The 25,819-nt window shown below is 44.5% G+C and overlaps 1 protein-coding gene across 1 annotated transcript in view; it reads left to right on the top strand.

The window, feature by feature from the left end:
- Positions 1 to 1,122: 1,122 nt before the first annotated feature.
- Positions 1,123 to 25,819, top strand: part of LOC126474284 (uncharacterized) — a 272,295-nt gene continuing 247,598 nt past the window's right edge. Inside the window, exons 1-2 of the mRNA XM_050101747.1 lie at positions 1,123 to 1,126; positions 1,300 to 1,469. Of these exons, the coding sequence (XP_049957704.1) occupies positions 1,123 to 1,126; positions 1,300 to 1,469 (174 nt within the window). The remainder of the gene's footprint in view (positions 1,127 to 1,299; positions 1,470 to 25,819) is intronic.

Here is a 25,819-nt window from a genome sequence, read left to right as displayed (position 1 = left end):
ATCTGCACAAACAGTTCTATGACGTTTGCAGCAGTATGGACTATCAGCTCGGAGACCATGGCTGCGGTTACCCTTGACACTGCATCACAGACAGGAGCGCCTGCCATTGTGTACTCAACGACGAACCTTGGTGCACGAATGGCAGTAAGTCATTCTTTCGGATGAATCCAGGTTCTGTTTACATCATCATGATGATCGCATCCGTATTTGGCGACATCGCGGTGAACGCGCATTGGAAGCGTGTATTCGTCATCGCCATACTGGCGTATCACCCGGCGTGATGGTATGGGGGTGCCATTTGTTACACGTCTCGGTCACCTCTTGTTCGCATTGACGGCACTTTGAACAGTGGACGTTACATTTCAGATGTGTTACGACCCGTGGCTCTACCCTTCATTCTATCCCTGAGAATCAATACATTTCAGCAGGATAATGCACGACCGCATGTTGCAGGTTCTGTAGGGGCCTTTCTGGATACAGAAAATGTTCGACTGCTGCCCTGGCCAGCACATTCTCCAGATCCCTCACCAACTGAAAACATCTTGTCAGTGGTGGCTGATCAACTGGCTCCTCACAATACACCAGTCACTAATCTTGATGAACTGTGGTATTGTGTTGAAGCTGCATGGGCAGCTGTACCTGTACACGGCATCCAAGCTCTGTTTGACTCAATGCCCAGGCGTATCAAGGCCGTTATTACGGCCAGAGTTGGTTGTTGTGGGTACTGATTTCTCAGGATCTATACACCCAAATTGCGTGAAAATGTAATCACATTTCAGTTATAGTACAACATATTTGTCCAATGAATACCCGATTATCATCTGCATTTCTTCTTGGTGTAGCAATTTTAGTCGCCAGTAGTGTAGTTCAATAATTGTCACCCTGTACCAGGTGTCATTTTGCTACGATTCACTTCATTCGCTACAATTATATGTGAGGAAGAATAGAGAAGGCTGCGGAAAGTGAAAGTGGTGGTGGCTGTAACCGTAGTGAGAACAGATTGCCAGCTGTCTATGTATAACGTGCATTCTGTTGTATATAACTTTTGCTTCTGACCACGCGGATGCTGTGTTATAGAATCTGACTAAATACCGGTTCCAAAATAAGTTCGATATTTGAACAATGGGTGCGACCTGAAGGAAAAGGCAGTTTTTGTGACAACTAGAGCTTACCGCATTGTAAGGTCAGGATTTAGATATCCCCCACCTTGGAGAACCTTATAATGTGCTGCTGACATTCTTGAGCATCTCAAAGCAACCGCACTGTCGCTTCTGCGCTGATGCGTGTGTCGCTGCACAGTGTTAATCGTGCGTGTCCGCCTCCGTTGTGTTGCAGTGGCTCCCTCGGCCGCCCTGCGCTGCTACCGCTGCGGAGAGTACACGGACGGTGTGGGCTCCATCACGCCCTGCCTCAACTACACGGCGCAGAGGCACCTCAAGGAGTGCCCCCCAGAGGCCAACCACTGTGTGGTGAGTACTCGGCCCCTCCCTGCCTTCCAGCACTCTCAAAAGTAGCGACGGCGGTCACCTGGCCAATTCACCGGCTGCCCACTGCTCCACAGCACTGAGGAGTGGACACTGCGGACTTGCTCCATTCGAGCTTCTTCTCAGTTGTAGAATGTGAACATTAGTGCCCGGATATCAGTTTCTTGGGTGACTGCAATTCGATAGCAGTAAAAGGGGGAGAAGGAAACATAGTAGGTGAATATGGATTGGGGGTAAGAAATGAAAGAGGAAGCCGTCTGGTAGAATTTTGCACAGAGCATGACTTAATCATAACTAACACCTGGTTCAAGAATCATAAAAGAAGGTTGTATACATGGAAGAATCCTGGAGATACTAGAAGGTATCAGATAGGTTATATAATAGTACGTCAGAGATTTAGGAACCAGGTTTTAAATTGTAAGACATTTCCAGGGACAGATGTGTACTCTGAACACAATCTATTAGTTATGAACTGTAGATTAAAACTGAAGAAACTGCAAAAAGGTGGGAATTTAAGGAGATGGGACCTTGATAAACTGACTAAACCAGAGGTTGTAACGAGTTTCAGGAAGAGCACAAGGGAACAATTGACAGGAATGGGAGAAAGAAATACAGTATAAGAAGAATGGGTAGATCTGAGGGATGAAGTAGTGAAGGCACCAGAGGATCAAGTAGGTAAAAAGACAAGAACTAGTAGAAATCCTTGAGTAAATCAAGAAATACTGAATTTAATTGATGAAAGGAGAAAATATAAATGAAGCAGGAAAAAACGAATACAAAAGTCTCAAAAATAAGATTGACAGGAAGTGCAAAATTGCTAAGCAGGCAAAGCTAGACGACAAATGTAAGAATGTAGAGGCTTACCTCACGAAGGGTAAGATAGATACTGCCTACAGGAAAATTAAAGAGACCTTTGGAGAAAAGAGAACCACTTGTACGAGTATCAAGAGCTCAGATGGAAAACCAGTTCTAAGCAAAGAAGGGAAAGCAGAAAGGTGGAAGGAGTATATAGAGGGCCTATACAAAGGCGATGTACTTGAGGAAAATATTATGGAAATGGAAGAGGATGTAGATGAAGATGAAATGGGAGATATGATACTGCGTGAAGAGTTTGACAGAGCGCTAAAAGACCTAAGTCGAAACAAGGCCGCGGGAGTAGACAACATTCCATTAGAACTACTGACAGCCTTGGGAAAGCCAGTCCTACTAAAACTCTACCATCTGGTGAGCAAGATGTATGAGACAGGCAAAATTCCCTCGGACTTCAACAAGAATATAATAATTCCAATCCCAAATAAAGCAGGTGTTGACAGATGTGAAAATTACCGAACTATTAGTTTAATAAGTCACAGCTGCAAAATACTAACGCGAATTCTTTACAGACGAATGGAAAAACTGTTAGAAGCTGACCTCTGGGAAGATCAGTTTGGATTCCGTAGAAATGTTGGAACACGTGAGGCAAAACTGACCCTACGACTTATCTTAGAAGCAAGATTAAGGAAAGGCAAACCTATGTTTCTAGCATTTGTAGACTTAGAGAAAGCTTTTGACAATGTTTTTGACAATGCTTTTGACAATGTTTCAAATTCTCAAAGTGGCAGGGGTAAAATACAGGGAGCGAAAGGCTATTTACATTTTGAATAGAAACCAGATGGAAGTTATAACAGTTGAGGGACATGAAAGGGAAGCAGTGGTTGGGACGGGAGTGAGACAGGGTTGTAGCCTTTCCCCGATGTTACTCAATCTGTATATTGAGCAAGCAGTAAAGCAAACAAAAGAAAAATTCGGAGTAGGTATTAAAATCCATGGAGAAGAAACAAAAACTTTGAGGTTCGCCGATGACATTGTAATTTTGTCAGAGACAGCAAAGGACTTGGAAGAGCAGTTGAACGGAATGGACAGTTTCATGAAAGGAGGATATCAGATGAACATCAACAAATGCAAAACGAGGATAATGGAATGTAGTTGAATTAAGTCGGGTGATGCTGAGGGAATTAGATTAGGAAATGAGACACTTAAAGTAGTAAAGGAGTTTTGCTATTTGGGGAGCAAAATAACTGATGATGGTCGAAGTAGAGAGGATATAAAATGTAGACTGGCAATGGCAAGGAAATCGTTTCTGAAGAAGAGAAATTTCTTAACATCGAGTATAGATTTAAGTGCTAGGAAGTCGTTTCTGAAAGTATTTATATGGAGTGTAGCCATGTGTGGAAGTGAAACATGGACGATAAATATTTTAGACAGGAAGAAAATAGAAGGTTTCGAAATCTGGTGCTACAGAAGAATGCTGATGATTAGATGGGTAGATTACATAACTAATGAGGAGGTATTGAATAGAATTGGAGAGAAGAGGAGTTTGTGGCACTACTTAACTAGAAGAAGGGATCGGTTGGTAGGATATGTTCTGAGGCATCAAGGGATCACCAATTTAGTATTTAAGGGCAGCGTGGAGGGTAAAAATCGTAGAGAGAGACCAAGAGATGAATACACTAAGTAGATTCAGAAGGATGTAGTTTGCAGTAGATACTGGGCGATGAAGAAACTTGTACAGGATAGAGTAGCATGGAAAGCTGCATCAAACCAGTGTCAGGACTGAAGACCACAACAACAACAACAACAACATCAGTTTCTTAAAGCAACACGGCACAGTTCTGTAAAAAATCTCAAAAATTGTGGAAGGTAGAAGATTCCCGACGGCCGTTAATTACAAAGCTTTTGACACACGTCAATAAAATTCGTAGACAAGTTAGTAGCGTAATATATTAATCACGAAGTCGCCGGCTTTTAATTTTCTGTGAAGCATTTATTTACTATCAAATGGGAATATTCATTAACAAATAAAAAGATAACGTCTGAATGCAGGCAAGGTACAGCCTTTCTCCGCGGAGCCACTTGTAGGCTGAGGGAAGTGAGCCCATTGCCCTGGGGCCACCTTTTTAGCTCGGGAAAGGTTATAAGTTCTCATCTGGTAGCAGTCTGAGTAGATATAGACCAGTCTTGGTGGAGGGGGGAGGGGAGAGACTGAAGCGGGAAGAAAATCCCTTCCCCTACCCAAGACTGAATCACGGACCTGAATGGGTGGACTCTAGGGCTCTACCAACTAGGAAATCAGTGCCATTCATATTTTTTCAGTAAAAATAACATCTTTTGTTTTTATTAGCAGTGGAATAAAAATAAATTAAAATTGGATACAGTCATATGAAATGACTTATTGTTAAATGAAAAATAAAATCTCTAGAAATGAAAAAGTATTTTATTTTATATTTTATTTTCGCATTTCTGTGCCAATTATCAACTGATTTTTCTTGGCATTAGGAACAGAAAATAAATGTATGTTATCCTTATTAACAAATTATGCTTCAATAATTTTTATTAACATTTGCATTTGACAATAAAAATCGGATTTGGATCAATATAAAAATAAGTCGCTCTTAGTGAGAATCAATCCAGCTTCACAACTACTAGACCAACACGCTACACACTCAGCTACCAGCGGTATTATTGAAAAGTGTATTGTGTTTCGTAGTTACCAGCACTTTAAAAATCATCTGAGACTCAAAGGCGGTATTTCGAGGGGATTTTTTTTTTTTCAGCTGAATTGCGTCGCACTGCATTAATTAGAAAACTGATGTTCTGGCAAATTGTGTAATAATGGAAGCGGAAGAGTCCGTTATGTCCCGTTATGGTCGAGTACTTAACATATCTTCAGTTTGTCCACGTTATTTGCTAGGTAAATGAGGCCTGCGACTGTGTTCAGATTGTTATAGATAACACACTTTTTTCTTTCAGCCACGTTTTAGTGGCATGTTTTGTCAGCACTCTACTATTATAACGTGCCCATCTACTAATTTTACATTATTCTGTATGCCAACACTTGCCATAAGTGCGATGTTCTTGTTCTTCTTTAATATGTAATTTATTCAGTTAGGTGTCTTATGTAGGGCCTATTACACTTGATGGGAATATGCATTTCAGTTTCTGTTAATAGCAGTCTACTGACCAAAATTACAACATGTGCAACTTTGCTTCCACCGTTTGCCGATAGGTAGCGACAACGGTAAGTGGCAGTCGAAAGAAACAGATCGCAGAGGTCAGGTAGTTAGCTTGGGCCTCGGTCAACATAACCTCATCCAAACATTAGTCGATTTGTGTCTGCATCATAAAGTTGTTCTTGATTGAAAATGTCAGTTTACGACCGTAATTCTCCTCTTTTGCGGGAGGTATTATTGTTTTGTTTCGATAGGAAGAAAACAGCGGCTGAGTCTCGTCGAATGCTCTCAAGTACGTATGGAAAGGACGCTATTAGTGAAAGAACGTGTCGTGAATGATTTCAACGCTTCAAGAACTGTGATTTTAACGTCGTAGACCGGCATAGTGATGGAAGAGAGAGTGTTTTAGAAAATGCATAACTGGAAACATTGCTGAGTGAAGACTCGCGTCAAACTCAAAAAGAATTGTCACGGTTAGTGGGAGTGACACAGCAAGCCATTTCAAAATATCTAATGGCTATGGGCATGATTCAAAAAGAAGGAACTTGGGTCCCGTGTGAGCTGAAACCAGAGACGTTGAACGACGTTCGTGTGTTTGTGAACAGTTGCTTTAGAGGCAAGAACGAAAGGGATTTCTGCGTCGTATTTTGACCGGGGTTCATTACGATAACCCTAAACGCAAAAAATCATGGGGATATCCCGGCCATGCTTCCACGTCGACGGCCAAACCAAATATTCAAGGCTCCAAAATCATGCTCTGCATTTGGTGGGACCAGCTCGGTGTCGTGTACTATGAGGTGTTAAAACCAAGTGAAACAATCACAGGTGCTCGTTATAGAACGCAATTAATGCGTTCGAGCAGAGCATTAAAAGACAAACGGCTGTAATACAGCGAGAGGCACGATAAAGTGATTTTGCAGCACAACACGCGACCCCACGTGGCAATAGAGGTTAAAATGTACTTGGAAACGTTAAAATGGGAAGTCCTACCCCACCCGCCGTATTCTCCACACATTGCTCCCTGTGACTATCACCTGTTTAGGTCAATGGCGCATGGCCTGGCTGATCAGCACTTCCGATCAAATGAAGGAGTCACAAAATGGATCGATTAGTGGATCGCTTCAGAAGATGAACAATTTTTTGGACTTGGGTTTCGTACACTGCCCGAAAGATGGGAGGAAGTAGTGGCCAACAATGGAAAATGCTTTGATTGATACATGTCTAACCAGTTTGTTTCATTAAAGCCTGAAATGTTGGGAAAAAACGCCGAAAGTAAACTTGTACACCTTTTACAAATGAAAAAAAAATTGCGAATATTAAACGAGATGATGATGAGGAAAGGAATAAGTAAGAGGAGTGAAAGAATTAAACAAAATCACAAAAAAGGATAAGTTACCTGCTTCGCGAGTTGTTACCGTCCGTGGTTCTCTATTGAGAGTTTACTAATTTATACTTGCACTGCAGTTCAGCTTTTGTAAGCATATGTCACTGACACCAGTCTGCTACACAGAGTCTCCTTCACATTCTTGTTAAGGGAATAAGACAGGTATTAACACAAGCTGGCGGTTTGCTACAATTATTTCTCCTCGTGTTCCCGTTGGCTCGAGCTCTCAGCCAAGTTTCTCCCTACGCGTTGTGTATTCCATTTTCCCACCGTATGCTCGTATTGTTAGCCTGTAAGTTCACTTCTTCTACGAGTACTATTTTATTCGAAAAAGTCAGAGAAAACATTTTGTTCTGTTTTCCAGTATCAGCCATCCATGGCCATCGTCAGAAGGATTGAAAGCAGCACTAGGCAGAAACCAAGAAATGCTTTGTCAATCGATTGGATGATGGCCAATGGCAGCCAATAGCAGTTAACAGTATAAAATATTTTTGTGATTGTGTCGAAGAAATTTATTTATTTATATTTAGGCATTTAAGTACATTTCAGTATTGGATCACGTTATTCTACAGTACATAAAATTACATCTAGTCCTTGTATGTATTCAATGGATCTTTGGGATGCCACGAGGAATTCTTCAAAGACCCCACTGAACGCTCTAGCACTGCATTCTTCTCTAATGTGTTGGATGGTCTGCTTAGGAGCGCCGCAGTCACATGCTGGCGAAGACAGCAGTCCCCATTTGAGAGCGAGTCAACACATCTTCCGTGCCCAGTTCTTAATCGGTTCAGAGTTGACCAGATCTTGCGGGATTGATCAAACCCAGGTACTGCCTCGGTAATACAAGGTATTAGGTGGCAAGTTGTTGGGGCATTCTGGAGACATTCTCTTCTCCAGGAGTTGTCAGACCCAGTGAGGCTGTCGAGAGCAAGAGGAGGATGTCTTGAACGAAGCCTCTTGGTACTCAGATCAGGTATATCGATGTGTACCGGTAGTTCAGGGTTTGCTTCGATCTTGTTGTATTTTCTCTGACAAAGGCAGCTTCTCGTCGTATTTTTGGGGGTAGTATATGACTCAGGACAGGTAGCCATATGTTAGGAGTATACCTAACGGTTCCTGAAATAATCCGCACTGTGCTGATAAGTTCGACATCGATTTTGTTCACATGACTACTGTTTAGCCATACTGGTGCACAGTACTCCGCCGCAGAGTATACCAGGCTCAGTGCAGACGCCCTCAGAGTTGTTGCCGTTGATCCCCAGGTGGTTCTTGGTCTCACCTTGGCGGCTGTTTTTGTAAGGTGTGATTTCAATGACAAGGTTCTGTCTAACGTGGCCCCTAAGTACCTTGGCTCCTTGTTGTGGTTGAGGCGCATGTCGTCAAGGTATACTCCCAGGGCTCTGTCGGCTTCTCTGTTATTAAGGTGTAAGCGAGTTTCTTCTGTCTTCGTAGCGTTAGGCCTAAGCCTCCATTTACGGAAGTGTGCTGCCACGGCAGACAGATCGGGTGACAGGGTTTCTTCCATTGCATCAAAATCGGTGTGCCTTGTTGCAATTGCCCAGTCATCAGCGTAGCCAAATTTCATACAAGCTCTTCCTGGCATGTCAGCTATGTATAGGCTGAAAAGCAGTTGGGCTAATACCGAGCCTTGAGGTAAGCCATTTTGTAGGAATTTCTGGCTGCTGACTTTGTTTCCCATGACGACCTGGAATCCTCTGTTGCCAATCATGTTACCAACAGGCTTTGTCATTTTATGACAGGGAATTACACTCCTGGAAATGGAAAAAAGAACACATTGACACCGGTGTGTCAGACCCACCATACTTGCCCCGGACACTGCGAGAGGGCTGTACAAGCAATGATCACACGCACGGCACAGCGGACACACCAGGAACCGCGGTGATGACCGTCGAATGGCGCTAGCTGCGCAGCATTTGTGCACCGCCGCCGTCAGTGTCAGCCAGTTTGCCGTGGCATACGGAGCTCCATCGCAGTCTTTAACACTGGTAGCATCCCGCGACAGCGTGGACGTGAACCGTATGTGCAGTTGACGGACTTTGAGCGAGGGCGTATAGTGGGCATGCGGGAGGCCGGGTGGACGTACCGCCGAATTGCTCAACACGTGGGGCGTGAGGTCTCCACAGTACATCGATGTTGTCGCCAGTGGTCGGCGGAAGGTGCACGTGCCCGTCGACCTGGGACCGGACCGCAGCGACGCACGGATGCACGCCAAGACCGTAGGATCCTACGCAGTGCCGTAGGGGACCGCACCGCCACTTCCCAGCAAATTAGGGACACTGTTGCTCCTGGGGTATCGGCGAGGACCATTCGCAACCGTCTCCATGAAGCTGGGCTACGGTCCCGCACACCGTTAGGCCGTCTTCCGCTCACGCCCCAACATCGTGCAGCCCGCCTCCAGTGGTGTCGCGACAGGCGTGAATGGAGGGACGAATGGAGACGTGTCGTCTTCAGCGATGCGAGTCGCTTCTGCCTTGGTGCCAATGATGGTCGTATGCGTGTTTGGCGCCGTGCAGGTGAGCGCCACAATCAGGACTGCATACGACCGAGGCACACAGGGCCAACACCCGGCATCATGGTGTGGGGAGCGATCTCCTACACTGGCCGTACACCACTGGTGATCGTCGAGGGGACACTGAATAGTGCACGGTACATCCAAACCGTTATCGAACCCATCGTTCTACCATTCCTAGACCGGCAAGGGAACTTGCTGTTACAACAGGACAATGCACGTCCGCATGTATCCCGTGCCACCCAACGTGCTCTAGAAGGTGTAAGTCAACTACCCTGGCCAGCAAGATCTCCGGATCTGTCCCCCATTGAGCATGTTTGGGACTGGATGAAGCGTCGTCTCACGCGGTCTGCACGTCCAGCACGAACGCTGGTCCAACTGAGGCGCCAGGTGGAAATGGCATGGCAAGCCGTTCCACAGGACTACATCCAGCATCTCTACGATCGTCTCCATGGGAGAATAGCAGCCTGCATTGCTGCGAAATGTGGATATACACTGTACTAGTGCCGACATTGTGCATGCTCTGTTGCCTGTGTCTATGTGCCTGTGGTTCTGTCAGTGTGATCATGTGATGTATCTGACCCCAGGAATGTGTCAATAAAGTTTCCCCTTCCTGGGACAATGAATTCACGGTGTTCTAATTTCAATTTCCAGGAGTGTATTTTCATCAGTTTATAGAGTAGGCCTTGTCTCCAGACGGTATCATAGGCTGCAGACAAGTCAATGAAGGCCACAGATGTTTTTAGTTTATTTTGTAATCCCGCTTCAGTATGTGTTGTAAGGGCCAGGACTTGGTCTGCACAGCTTTGGTTGGGACGAAAGCCAGCTTGTTCCACTGGGATGGCCGTGAGTATTGTCTGTCCGATCCTGTTAAGTGGTACCCGTTTCAGAAGTTTGTACATCATGCTAAGCAGTGCTATGGGCCGGTAGTTCTGCGGTAGATTTCCCGGTTTACCTGGCTTTAGGAGGGCAATTATCTTGGCACGTTTAAGTTCTTGGGGTATGTTTCCTGTCTGCAGTAGTGATGTGAACCATATTTTGGTTTATTTGCCAGACTTGATGAGAAACTCTTGGAAGGATGTCATCTGAGCCAGACTGTCGAAGAAAATATTAAATGAACAATAAAAAGTTTGTGATTGTCTACCTACAAAACATTATTTTTCCCAGTACGTTGTATCTCTTCATTGTGGAAGAAAATTAAAAACATTGCGTTTAAAAGACCCACATTTGTAGCATCATGCAGTTCTTCGAAGGCAAAAGTGCCCTGGAGTTGCCGTCTCCTCTGTGCCGTTGAGACTATGTACATTGCACACACGGGCACGAAATTAAAAACTGTTCTATCGTGCGTTTGACTATGCATAGACATTCAGGTTAAGGGCCAAGTTCAGCAGAAAAAGTGGACTGTGTGGCTGCAGCAGTGGTTACGAAACTCTGAGGCAGTGCAAAGTGCTGGAGTGTGTGGGCAGAGCTGCGTCGAGTGAGTGAGGGGAATCTGCCGCGGGGCTGTCGCCAGTTCGCAGAACTGCCGCAGCCACTTAGTGGCGCTGGTCGCTCGCTCCAGGCGACGCTTCCATTATACGTATGTTAATCAGGCGCGCACTTTTAATATTCGTTCTTCCTCTGGCGCCACTCTCTTCCATCTCACAAGAAGAGTCCACACCCACACGTCGCGCACGAGTGGCTGCGTCAGTGAACGTGTGGAACTGGAGCCGCTGCTGGCAGTTCCAGCAATTTCTGGAACCTCTGCTGCGGAGCATCACACACAGCAGGGGCACCTTTGCAGTATGTGGATATGTAGCAGCACAGTACTGACATGGTCTTGTTTTGAAAAACCGACAACCGATGGTCATTTCCTAGCCAACATGCGCCTGCTGTAATAGCACAGATGACAAAATGGCAGATACCAAAATAGACGACAGAGGGATAGAGAAACAATTAAAATCGCTCAAAAGAGGAAAGGCCGCTTTACCTGATGGGATTCCAGTTCGATTTTACACAGAGTACGCGAAGGAACTTGCCCCCCCCCCTTATTGCAGCGGTGTACCGTAGGTCTCTAGAAGAGCGTAGCGTTCCAAAGGATTGGAAAAGGGCACAGGTCATCCCCGTTTTCAAGAAGGGACGTTGAACAGATGTGCAGAACTATAGACCTATATCTCTAACGTCGATCAAATTGTAGAATTTTTGAATACGTATTATGTTCGAGTATAATGACTTTTCTGGAACTAGAAATCTACTCTGTAGGAATCAGCATGGGCTTCGAAAAAAGACGGTTGTGTGAAACTCAGCTCGCGCTTTTCGTCCACGAGACTCGGAGGGCCATAGACACGGGTTTCCAGGTATATGCCGTGTTTCTCGACTTCCGCAAGGCGTTCGATGCAGTTCCCCACAGTCGTTTAATGAACAAAGTAAGAGCATACGGACTATCAGACCAATTGTGTGATTGGATTGAAGAGTTCCTAGATAATAGAACGCAGCATGTCATTTTCAATGGAGAGAAGTCTTCTGAAGTAAGAGTGATTTCAGGTGTGCCGCAGGGGAGTGTCGTAGCACCGTTGCTATTCACAATATACATAAATGACCTTGTGGATAACATCGGAAGTTCACTGAGGCTTTTTGTGGATGATGCTGTAGTATATCGAGAGGTTGTAACAATGGAAAATTGTACTGAAATGCAGGAGGATCTCCAGCGATTTGACGCATGGTGCAGGGAATGGCAATTGAATCTCAATGTGCACAAGTATAATGTGCTGCGAACACATAGAAAGAAAGATCCTTTATCATATAGCTACAACATAGCAGGTCAGCAACTGGAAGCAGTTAATTCCATAAATTACCTGGGAGTAGGCATTAGGAGTGATTTAAAATGGAATGACCATATAATGTTGATCGTCGGTAAAGCAGATCCCATTCATTGCAAGAATCCTAAGTAAATGCAATCCGAAAACAAAGGAAGTAGCTTACAGTACACTTGTTCGCCCACTGCTTGAATATTGCTCACCAGTGTGGGATCCGTACCAGATAGGGTTGATAGAAGAGATAGCGAAGATCCAACGGAGAGCAGCGCGCTTCGGTACAGGATCATTTAGTAATCGATAAAGCGTTGCGGAGATGATAGATAAACTCCAGTGGAAGACTCTACAGGAGAAACGCTCAGTAGCCCGGTACTTTTGTTAAAGTTTCGAGAACATACCTTCACCGAGGAGTCAAGCAGTATATTGCTCCCTCCTACGTATATCTCGCGAAGAGACCATGAGGATAAAATCAGAGAGATTAGAGCCCACACAGAGGCATACCGACAATATTTCTTTCCACGAACAATACGAGAATGGAATAGAAGGGAGAACCGATAGAGGTACTCAAGGTGCCCTTCGCCACACACCGTCAGGTGGCATGCGGAGTGTGGATGTAGATGTAGATGTAGATAGCACAGTTCACGTGTTGCATCGTAGTGTTACTGTACCGCACTATTTACATTTATCGTCTTTGAACAATATGACAACACTTTCACGGAAAAAAGAGAAAAATTTTAATTTAATAAGACCAACAAGACATTCCTCTATGTCAATTTTAGTGCTAGAGATTCTTCAAACACTAAAAATCAAATACCTATTTACATCACATTCGTTACAACTGTAACAGTGGACAGAGATTTTCTCCACAGCCCGTCAACATTGTACACTACAAGTGAACTTCCAGATTCCCAACTATCCTCATTTATCTCATTTTAATTTTTATTCAATACAATGACTGTAACATTGCCACCTTAAATGAAATATAATCAGAGACACTGAATAATAATAATAATAATAATAATAATAATACAATGGCAAATTGGGTTTGAAAGGTCTGCTATAAACTCCTGGAAAAGACACGCATCTCTACGAACCTGAAAGTAAGTTAATACAGTGTAGTGGCTAAAATAGCGGGTTCACAGGCGCGTGTATATATAATAACCGGACTTTGAACATTGGACACACTAGAAAGAAGGATTATAAGATAAATAATGTAATACAGTCACAGGAGTTCTGGAAAATCAAAAATCGTGAGAAAATCAGTCAGAATATGCAGGAAATATCAGTATAATGATGAAGTGATTGTTAGTATTATTTAGACATATTCATAGAATTATTGGGAACAGATTAATCAAATTAATACAAAAATATCTGTGGGAAATGAAATGGGAAATATGCTGAATCAAAGAGGTCAAGAAAGACGTGGTAACACAAAATGTTAAATTATCCGTAACAACAGCAAGACATGTGTTTGGGAAAAAAAATTATCTTCGAAGGGATCCAAAGGTTGAAATCCTGATGACAAGGTATTAGAGCACAGGTCCAGCGAAGTCCATACTAAAAGGCAGTCCAACTACAATAATCTCCTCATTAGTCACATCTTCCATGCCAGAGAAGTAATAACTTTCGCATCGATTCGTTCAGTAATTACAGCGCCACACTAGGCAACCTGCGTGCTGTTCATATCCTACCATCCAACTTCAGATTGACAGCAGAGGACAGAAACGTTTGGAGAAGATGGCAAGACGCAAGAACCGTAAACAACAGAGAAACGAAGGTGGAATTTGATGCTGGTTGATCAGTACAAACCGACTAACAACAAAAAAATAGTAATTGCGTGTTGGTATAAAATGCTAAAATCATATTATTAATATTGGGCTGAGAATGGGGAAAGTGAAGCCCACAGCCAGTTTTCATTTACCGTATTGACACTTCAGTAAATTAGGCGAAGGTTAAAGAACCGGAAATTCAGTATCTGCTTCCTGTGAAGAAACTTTTTGTTGGAGTTAGGTTGGGGTTGGATTGTTTGGGGAAGGAGACCAGACAGCGAGGCCATCGGTCTCATCGGATTAGGGAAGGACGGGGAAGGAAGTCGGCCGTGCCCTTTCAAAGGAACCATCCCGGCATTTGCCTGGAGCGAATTAGGGAAATCACGGAAAGCCTAAATCAGGGTGGTCGGACGCGGGATTGAACTTTTATTGGAGTACTTTGAAATTTTGGTAATAGGTAATCTCAGAAAATGTAAGTCGCACGTACCAATCGTGGGTTATCACTACAGTTCACACTTCCTCCTCCCCCCCCCCCCCCCCCCGCCCACAATTGTTTTGGCGTTGGTTGACATCGTACTGCCATGCAGCAAGATGGATTTCGATGAAAATACAAGTGCATTGCTTTGCATATTAAACAAAGAGTCGTCATGCCATCTCACACACTAACAGAGACAGTAGATGAATTGTTAAATCTTCACTACTCCAATGCAGGCGACGTATACGCAGAAATTTTGCTACACTACAGATGATGACACATTCGCTTATGTTGTAACTATCGAAGACAGACAAACCGCATACATAATGTGGGGCGGCTGGTGAAATTATTTGTTTATATAAATGCTCCTGAATGCAAAACCAGTTCCTATTATTTATGCTGTCTTTTGCCGTTCTCAACACTGGCTCTCTAACTGCAGTATTGGCAACCAGAAAGTGATTAGCAAAACGTGAAGCCTGTAATTAGAATTCCTAGTGCCCACTTCATCTGAGAAATACACTTATAGCTACAGCTTATAGCTCTGAGGAATTAGGAGATTGTCTGGGAATCATAATCAAAAACGATCGTGAAAAAAAACGTTGTATTCTGAAAGTCACAGATGAAAAAAAAATCCACACAACCTGACTAACAGAGCAGTTCAGCGTCTAATGCGCTGATACAACTATAACTGTCCAAATTAAATGTTTAAATGAATGCTCGCCATAATTTGATGATAATGCTCATCAAACGCCACGCTAAATAATGGTAGAATGTTTGTCCCGCGGCGTCACGTGAAAATACGACATACGCAAACTGAAGCTAGATAATTAAAGTCATCCCAGAATTAACACTTCACTCGAAAATGATTTCATGGTTACGCATATCCCAAGTAACTTAATACGGCATCCAAGGCTGTCTATAGCAATGATACCGACGCGACGCGACTCCTGACACACATGGCGTGCTATTCAGCGTCTGGAGAGAACTGGGGCCTTTTTTCCTCGCGCAGCGTTCTTATATATAAAGCCGCGGTGCGGACGGCTAAGGGAACGCCTGATCAAATCGGCTCTCCCGACTAGCCGCTGGGCTAGTAATGCACCACATTAAGTTATTGAATAAATCATAGCTTCTTTTGCTGATGGCCGATGAAGCTCTCAATTTAAATGTGCATTCAGCACACAAGTAAGTAACCATAATAAAAGTTTAATGTGGCTAAGTTAAATATTTTGGCCGAGAGAATTAATTTAATTACACTGCACGCAGTAGACGAGCCCTGAACTTGCCCTTTGGAGATACGCTATCGCTATAGTTTTATAGTTATTCAAATGAAACTTCTCACATCTTTATGGTTATAGCGGATCTCCATTCTACTTAAATATAAACATCCTAGCCTTATATATTAGCCTACTTAATCTATCTTGCTTCCTTAATTTTTAAGACAAAAACCAGAAAATCATGAATTTCCACTAAAATCTTAATTTGTAAGATCCAAAGTACTGTTTCTATTAAATTGTTATTGAAAAGGAATCTAAGTATAAATTTTTAAATCTCTAGCTCTTTTCTGTTGCGCCAATGATTTTTACAGAAAAACGTCCAAATTTCGAAAATGGTTAAAGTTATCGAACTGATATTCAACACATAGTAATTTAGTATTACTCCTGACATGCTAGAACCGTTTCAGGTTATTTGCTTAATTTTTAAAGTACTGCACAACATTTATGACGTCAGAGCTAATTACAGCGGACTGGCTGGCACACAATGGAAAGACTGATGTGAATTTACTATGGCGTGAGTAGGCTGCTTTCCTACAGTAACTAGAGCATTAACACCGCCCAGACAAAGCTGAAACGACAACAGGGGTTAATATGTTCGTAGGCTTCCACGGTGAGTGTCAGTCGGAATAAAATCATTTTGGATATTTGGCAGCGTTCTTATGAAACACTAAAAGCAACTAATTTCCGTGGTCCGAACCGTCTTTGTAGCGATCCTCTTCAGGCCGACTATCTGCTGGTAATGAATTTCTCATGTATTACGTCTTATTTCGGTTGCCATGTTGACTACCGATGCCACTGGACAAAGCAAAGATTACTACAGAGGGCGACTGTACGGTAGGCTGCTATCTGTGCTACTGTGCCATGTGATTGGCAGACAACAGCAAGTCGGCAGCTTGTACCTGGGGATAGTGTTTTGCTGCAGGGAGACGTTGATCCTCCCCGGCAATTCTCATCTGGACGCTTGTTTATGTGTTGAGCGGGGGTCATATGAGGCTGCTGGCTGGCCAACATTATTTTATGTGCCTGATGGACTGGGCTCCCTGGCAGTCAGCCCGTCGGTGACGCAATCATCCACCACGTCCGTGCCGCTAAGGCGTTTAATTATTTCTGTAGCCTCTCTTATTTTTCGCTGCTGCAGTCACTGCTGCTGAGCAAGCACACGCCGATCGTGAAAATTAATAGATCGGCCACAGTCCCGTTGATGTTCAGCTGTAGCTGATGTGTTGTGGTGCGCCAGTCACACGTTGTGTTCATGCACCGACACTCGTGTAGTAATTCGTATACAGGTTTCAACAAGACAGATTTCGCTGCATTCTCATCAAAGTTCGCAGGAACCTGCAGTGTGGAGAGCATCTACGGAAACGTTCGTCGGCCTCAACAGATCTCAGGTCTTGCGATCGCTCTGGATTGTTGGTTTAATTCCCACGCGGAGCAGTGCCTTGTTCTACACTGTCGCTTCTCCTATGAGGCAAGCGATCAACAGGAAGAGGCCTCTACTGTATCTTTGTCTATTTTATTTTCACTGTGCCTCCATAAATCGTTGTATGTTCTTGTAGCTAAATCCATTCGCCCGGAAGGGTGACTGGAGCTCGTTCAGCTGGAAATTTGTGGTAAGGTCTTATGGGACCAAACTGCTGAGGTCATCGGTCCCTAGGCTTACGCACTACTTAATCTAACTTAAACCAACTTACGCAAAGGACAACACGCACCCATGCCCGAGAGAGGACTCGAATCTCCGTTGGGGGCAGCCACACGGACCGTGACAAGACGCCTCAGAACGCACGGCTACACGACGTGGCACTCGTTCAGTTCATGTAGCAGGTTGTCGTCGCCGGTAATCTCTGTCAGCTCACGTAGCACGGCTGAAAACCTTCTACTTACGTTTCAAATCTAGATTTTAATAATGAAATGGGAAGGTACTGTTATTCAGAATTCGGGGGGAAGTTGTGATTTAAATGACAATAGATTTATTCATCCTTAACATCACAAGACAACAAAAATGACTAAAGAAACGTCACACAAACATTTTTATTTGACAAACGCTTTCACTAACATGTTGTCTGTGGTGGACAAAGTGATCAGCTGGGGATCGACACGCGACACTAACCGGAACACTAACCGCTCTATCTGACTTCATACACGTGAATCCGGCCCATGGCACAAAAAACTACGCCACCATCAAGCATCTATATTGTACCATTCCAAAAAGAAAAATATGGTTCCAAGAAACAGGGTGCTGAGAAACATATACTGGAGCCCTACGCCGTAGCAGCGAATACCTTACCCTCCTGCTGGTCAGGGCGGCACACCACGATACGTTCGGCTACTGATGTCATGGACGGCCGCAGTCTGTTATTAATGGCGCGCGCCCGAAAAATGCAAGTACGCGGTCCCACGGTCGGTTGATTCGGAATGCAGGTACCTTACTATGAGCCTCTGAACCCTGGTGGATTCCCATGTTCAGGTGTAACCGTTTGCTGGTCTGCCAAACCAATTTGACTCCGTGCCACGACAATTCGTGACGGATTATGTCAAATGTTTAGACGGCCAACTCAAGACAAATAAGTACACCCACGCATTACTCGTTGTGTGCGTGATGCTAGAAGCAGTACCTCTGATGGTTCAGAAGGTGACTGGCACAGGCTCTAAGTGGCACACTAGCAAAGGACATAAGTCTCACCGCTTAGGTACAGACCTGCAGTTCTTTACCGGCGAAGTGCCAGTACAAGAGTGAGATCTCTTCTCTTTCCGTTCGCTTCCTCCTCAGCTCGGTAGCAAAGCACATCTACATCTTAGACTTCCCCCACTTTAGCACAAGCCAATCACGAGCTGGAGCCCAGCATTCTTAGCTGCGAGAGCGGCCTTTGCTCTCCATACACCGATTTGACCACTCAGAGACTTTAAAGTTAATTGGGAGAAAAGGAAAAAAGATTCAGCTTCGCGCCTCTTTCCCATGTGTTTTCACAATGTCTTTTGCTAACAACATCACCAGGATGGAACCACATCCCTCCATAAAAAGCTTGTTATCTTCCCTGTTGCATCCATTTCAAAGTTTCAAAGAATGGCCATAACCTCGCTAAAACCCTGGTGCTTCCATAATATGTTTTGTGTCTGGGCGTCAGTGTCCCATGGAAAATCGCAGAACGCTCACAGTTGTCGGCTTCCTGCCTAACAATGGCCCATCCTCTGCTTTATTGCCGGTCCACAATGCCCTGGCCATTGCAGCAGCAACTTCTCAGCGCTAGTGAGTCTACCTGTACACGGCTGCTTCCCGACCAGCGCCAACCAACATGTCTGCACAATAAGACCATGGAACTTGGCCGCACGGAAATGTTTCCAGCCAGGTTCCACAGAAAAAACACGCTTCCCTCGGCCCATCGTCACCGCGCTCTTTTACTGCAATCATTTAAATCGGAACCCTATTCCTTTGAACGCAGTTAAAGCTTACCATTAATCCTTCCTTGGAGCACGCAAACAATAGCATTAACTACTGCCCACCATTTCATCATGATGTATGAAGTCAAAATCGCAATAAAGACCATATACCCTAAGAACATGACGTGGCATTACAACGAATCAGAAGTGAGAGGGCCCTGCAACCTCTCACGGCGTTCTCTCGTGCTGGATAGTGGTACGACTATGCATGCAGATATGTTGGTGTGCTGCAATTTTCTGTACACTTCATGTCCCATTTTGCTGCTGGATGTTACGTATCCTTCTACACCTAGAAAAGTAATCGCTCTGGTACACTACTGGCCATTAAAATTGCTACACCACGAAGATGAGTGCTACAGACGCGAAATTTAACCGACAGTAAGAAGATGCTGTGATATGAAAATGATTAGCTTTTCAGAGCATTCGCACAAGGTTGGCGCCGGTGGCGACACCTACAACGTGCTGATATGAGGAAAGCTTCCAACCGATTTCTCATACACAAACAGCAGTTGGCCGGCGTTGCCTGGTGAAACGTTGTTGTGATGCCTCGTGTAAGGAGGAGAAATGTGTACCATCACGTTCCGATTTTGATAAAGGTCTGATTGTAGCCTATCGCGATTGCGGTTTATCGTATAGGGACATTGCTGATCGCGTTGGTCGAGATCCAATGACTGTTAGCAGAATACGGAATCGGTAGGTTCAGGAGGGTAATACGGAACGCCGTGCTGGATCCCAACGGCCTCGTATCACTAGCAGTCGAGATGACAGGCATCTTATCCGCAAGACTGTAACGGATCGTGCAGCCACGTCTCGATACCTGAGTCAACAGATGGGAACGTTTGCACAACAACCACCTGCACGAACAGTTCTACGACGTTTGCAGCAGCATGGACTATCAGCTCGGATACTATGGCTGCGGTTACCCTTGACGCTGCATCACAGACAAGAGCGCCTGCCATGGTGTACTCAACGACGAACCTGGGTGCACGAATGGCAATAAGTCATTTTTTTCGGATGAATCCAGGTTGTGTTTACAGCATCATGATGGTCGCATCCGTGTTTGGCGACATCGCGGTGAACGCACATTAGAAGCGTGTATTCGTCATCGCCATACTGGCGTATCACCCGGCGTGATGGTATGGGGTGCCATTTTTACACGTCTCGGCCACCTCTTCTTCGCACTGACGGCACTTTGAACAGTGGACGTTACATTTCAGATGTGTTACGTTCCGTAGTTCTATCCTTCATTCGATCCCTGCGAAACCCTATATTTCAGCAGGATAATGTACGACGGCATGTTGCAGGTCCTGTACGGTCCTTTCTGGATACAGAAAATGTTGGACTGCTGCCCTGGCCAGCACATTCTCCAGATCTCTTACCAAGTGAAAACGTCTGGTCAATGGTTGCCGAGCAACTGGCTCGTCACAATACGCCAGTCACTAATCTTGATGAACTGTGGTATCGTGTTAAAGCTGCATGGGTAGCTGTGCCTGTACACGTCATCCAAGCTGTGTTTGACTCGATGCCCAGGCGTATCAAGGCCGTTATTACGGCCAGAGGTCGTTGTTCTGAGTACTGGTTTCTCAGGATCTATGCACCCAAATTGGGTGAAAATGTAATCACATGTCAGTTCTAGTATAATATATTTGTCCAATGAATACCCGTTTATCATCTGCATTTCTTCTTGGTGTAGCAATTTTAATGACCAGTAGTGTAATTCCTTTTTTTAATGTGAACTGTATGTTTATATGTACGATGTTGAAACCTGCGTAGCTCTGCTTCCTGTGGGGCCATATGATGAACGTGTCGACCATGTTCCTCAGCCAACAACGTCTCAGCGACGCGAAACTTAAGGTCTGCTCGCATTCTTCAATGAGCACCTCACCTCTATGTGTGAAAAGGAAGATACCATTCGCATTCCATCTGTCTGTTCATAGTATTTGTCCTGCCAACTAAAGTATGTTGATCACAAGCATAACTGCATCAAGTCGCAGGTGTTTGATGGTATACATTGAGGTTTAAAAGTCATCGGATACTACCTAATATCGTGTCGGACCTCCTTCTGTCCGGCGAGGAGCGGCAGATTGACTTGGCAACAAGTCGTTGACAATCCCCTGCAGAAATATTGAGCCATGCTTCCTCTTAAACCGATCACAACTTCGAAAGTGTTGCTGGTGCAAGATTTTGGCTGGCTCTAAGCACTATGGGACTTAATATCTGAGGTCATCAGTCCCCTAGACTTAGAACTACTTAAATCTAACCAACCTAAGGACATCACACACATCCATGCACGAGGCAGAATTCGAACCTCCGACCGCTGCAGCAGCGCGGTTCCGGACCGAAGTGCCGAGAACTGCTCGGTCACAGCGATAGGCTGCAAGATTTTGTACACGAAATGACCACTTGATTACTTCCCATTCATATCGGGAGATCTGGCTGGCCAAATCATTCGTTCGAATTGTCCAGAATGTTCCTCAAACCAGCTGCGAACAGTTGTGGCCCGGTGACATGGCGCAGTGACATCCATAAAACTTCCATCGTTGTTTGGGAACATAAAGTCCATTAATGGTTGCAAATGGTCTCCAAGCAACCAAACATAACCGTTTCCACTCAACGATCGGTTCAGTTGATCCAGAGGACCCAGTACATTCCATGCAAAGACAGTCCATACCATTATGGAACCACCAACAGTTTGCACAGTGCCTTGTTGACAACTTGGGTCCATGGCATCGTCCCACTCGAACCCTGTCATCAGCTCTTACCAACTGATATCGGGATTCATCCATTAGGCGACCAGCCGTCTAGGGTCCAGCCTATATGGTCACCACACTCGTTCGACCTATGCTTGAGTATTGCTCATCAGTGTGGGATCCGTACCAGATCGGTCTGACGGAGGAGATAGAGAAGATCCAAAGAAGAGCGGCGCGTTTCGTCACAGGGTTATTTGGTAACCGTGATAGCGTTACGGAGATGTTTAATAAACTCAAGTGGCAGACTCTGCAAGAGAGGCGCTCTGCATCGCGGTGTAGGTTGCTCGCCAGGTTTCGAGAGGGTGCGTTTCTGGATGAGGTATCGAATATATTGCTTCCCCCTACTTATACCTCCCGAGGAGGTCACGAATGTAAAATTAGAGAGATTAGAGCGCGCACGGAGGCTTTCAGACAGTCGTTCCTCCCGCGAACCATACGCGACTGGAACAGGAAAGGGAGGTAATGACAGTGGCACGTAAAGTGCCCTCCGCCACACACCGTTGGATGGCTTGCGGAGTATAAATGTAGATGTAGATGTAGATGTAGCTCGGGAGATCCGCTGCAGGCGATGTCGTGCTGTTAGCAAAGGCACTCGCGTCGGTTGTCTTCTACCATAGCACATTAACGCCAAATTTCGCCGCACTGTCCTAAAGGGTATGTTCGCTGTACGTACCACATCGACTTCTGCAATTACCGTAGAAGTAAATATCCTCAAAGTATGAATAAACTTAAATCACTTAATAAAAGCAATTCTTCTGTTCCAGACTGTATACCAATTAGGTTCCTTTCGGAGTATGCCGATGCATTAGCTCCATACTTACAATCATATACAACCGTTCGCTCGACGAAAGATCCGCACCCAAAGACCGGAAAGTTGCACCGGTCACACCAATATTCAAGAAAGGTAGTAAGAGTAATCCACTAAATTACAGGCCCATACCGTTAACGTCGATATGCATCAGGATTTTGGAACATATATTGTGTTCGAACATTATGAATTACCTCGAAGTAAAAGGTCTATTGACACACAGTCAGCATGGGTTTAGAAAACATCGTTCCTGTGAAACACAACTAGCTCTTTATTCACATGATGTGTTGAGTGCTATTGACAAGGCATTTCAGATCGATTCCGTATTTCTGGATTTCCGGAAGGCTTTTGTCACGGTACCACACAAGTGGCTCGTAGTGAAATTGCCTGCTTACGGAATATCGTCTCAGTTATGTGAGTGGATTTGTGATTTCCTGTCAGAGAGGTCACAGTTCGTAGTAATTGACGGAAAGTCATCGAGTAAAACAGAAGTGATTTCAGGCGTTCTCCAAGGTAGTGTTATAGGCCCTTTGCTGTTCCTTATCTACATAAACGATTTGGGAGACAATCTGAGCAGCCGTCTTCGGTTGTTTGCAGATGACGCTGTCGTTTATCGACTAATAAAGTCATCAGAAGATCAAAACAAACTGCAAAACGATTTAGAAAAGATATCTCAATGGTGCGAAAAGTGGCAGTTGACCCTAAATAACGAAAAGTGTGAGGACATCCAACTGAGTGCTCAAAGGAACTCGTTAAACTTAGGTTACACGATAAATTAGTCTCATCTAAAAGCCGTAAATTCAACCAAATACCTAGGTATTACAATTACGAACAACTTAAATTGAAAGTAACACATAGAAAATGTTGTGGGGAAGGCTAACCAAAGATGCGTTTTATTGGCAGGACACTTAGAAAATGTAACAGACCTACTAGGGAGACTGTCTACACAACGCTTGTCCGTCCTCTTATAGAATACTGCTGCGCGGTGAAGGATAGTTACCAGATAGGACGCCGGCCACGGTGGCCGAGCGGTTCTAGGCGCTTCAGTCCGGAACCGCGCGACCGCTACGGTCGCAGGTTCGAATCCTGCCTCGGGCATGGATGTGTGTAATGACCTTAGGTTAGTTAGGTTTAAGTAGTTCTGATTTCTAGGGGACTTATGACCTCAGCTGTTGAGTCCCATAGTGCTCAGAGCCATTTTTGAACCAGATAGGGCTGACGGAGTACATCGAAAAAGTTCAAAGAAAGGCAGCACTTTTTGTATTATCAGGAAATACGGGAGAGAGTGACAAAGAAATGATAGAGGATTTGAGCTGTACGCCATTAAAAGAAAGGCGTTCTTCGCTGCGACGGGATCTTCTCACGGAATTCCATTCATCCGAATGCGAAAATATTTTGTTGACACCGGCCTACATAGGAAGGAACGACCATCACGAAAAATAGGGGAAATCAGAGCTCGTACGGTAAGATGTAGGTGTTCATTTTTTCCGCGCGCTATACGAGGTTGGAATAATAGAGTATTGTGAAGGTGGTTCGATAAACCCTCTGCCAGGCACTTAAATGTGATTTGCAGAGTATCCATGTAGATGTAGATGTAGATTCACGCAGCGCTGCTTGTCCGTTAGCAGTGACAACTCTACGTAAACGGCCGACCGCGGTGGTCTCGCGATTCTAGGCGCGCAGTCCGGAACCGTGCGACTGCTACAGTCGCAGGTTCGAATCCTGCCTCGGGCATGGATGTGTGTGATGTCCTTAGGTTAGTTAGGTTTAAGTAGTTCTAAGTTCTAGGGGACTGATGACCACAGCAGTTGAGTCCCATAGTGCTCAGAGCCATCTACGTAAACGCCGCTGCTCTTGTCCGGTTAGTGAATGCCGTCAAACACGGCGTTGTCGGAGGTGAGAGATAATGGCTGAGGTTTCGTATTTTCGGCGCACGCTTGACACCATGAATCTCGGAATATTGAATTCCCTAACGATTTACGATTTGGAATGTTCGATGTAGCTATCTCCAACTACCGTTCCTCATTCAGAGTCTGTTAATTCCCTTCGGAAACCTTTTCACGTGAATCACCCGAGTACAAATGACAGTTCCGCCAATCCTCTGCCCTTTTATACCTCGTGTATGCGATACTAGCGCCATCTGTATATGTGCATATCACCGTCCCATAACTTTTTGTCACCTCAGTGTATTCTCCTATAGGACGTGAATGGTTTCAGCTAAAGACACGTTATTAAATAGGGATAGTAAGATCTTCAGCTTTTCTAGTCCTGTTGTCCTCAATTGCGTATATCACCATGGTATGTTGTTAATTTTTACTTTTGGACCGTGTGATATCAATTGAATGAAACAATGGGCTTTCCCCCCAAGTTCATTACTTTCGATGCCGCCTCTTTAACGTTTAAACCATCAGTTTCCTATGTACAGACAGCAGTGAACAGTGCTACCGTTTTTTTTTTTTTCATGCTGTCGTAATTAGATCTGAGTTACCTTAACAATGGCGAGGATCATCACCTTAATATTGGGGAGAATCACCACCACTTCCTGGACTGGTACGGACGGCGAACTTCTGCAACCTCCCCCGGCTCACGTAAAGAGAGCTTCTACAAAACTCACGTTCCATTCCGTTGCTAATACTGTTACTCCAACAAATTCACGAAATTTAAATTATTATACCACTGGTACTATTCCCGATAACAAGAGCATGAACAAATCAGCAAAAAGTTAGTTTTGTACTACCGTGAAATAGGGAAGAAAGTGCCACAGATACGATAGGCAGACGCTACAACGTATGCTAGCGGGAACATATCACAATAAAATACGTAAATTCACGTGACAAAACAGTGACCAAATAGGTAAGATTAAAAACGCATGCCATAACAGCAACAATAAAATAAAGGAGGACGACACAGGTAGCAAATAGCAATAATTACTGTTTTGGTAGGTCAACATTATCACCACAGGCTGTAATATGCTTCAGTGAAATTACATTTATTTTTATAGATATAAAATATGAAGAAAAGTTTGTCACAAGAGAAAAAGAAATTACATTTAAAACTATACAAAATTCTTGTTTATACTAGGTGTTGCAGGCTTTTCTTCTTTAGACGATGCGTCGTGACGTCAGTGGC

This window comes from Schistocerca serialis, chromosome 4 (genome assembly GCF_023864345.2).
Source record: "Schistocerca serialis cubense isolate TAMUIC-IGC-003099 chromosome 4, iqSchSeri2.2, whole genome shotgun sequence".
Classification (NCBI taxonomy): Eukaryota; Metazoa; Arthropoda; class Insecta; order Orthoptera; family Acrididae; genus Schistocerca; species Schistocerca serialis.
This window is presented reverse-complemented; position numbering and strand designations above follow the sequence as displayed.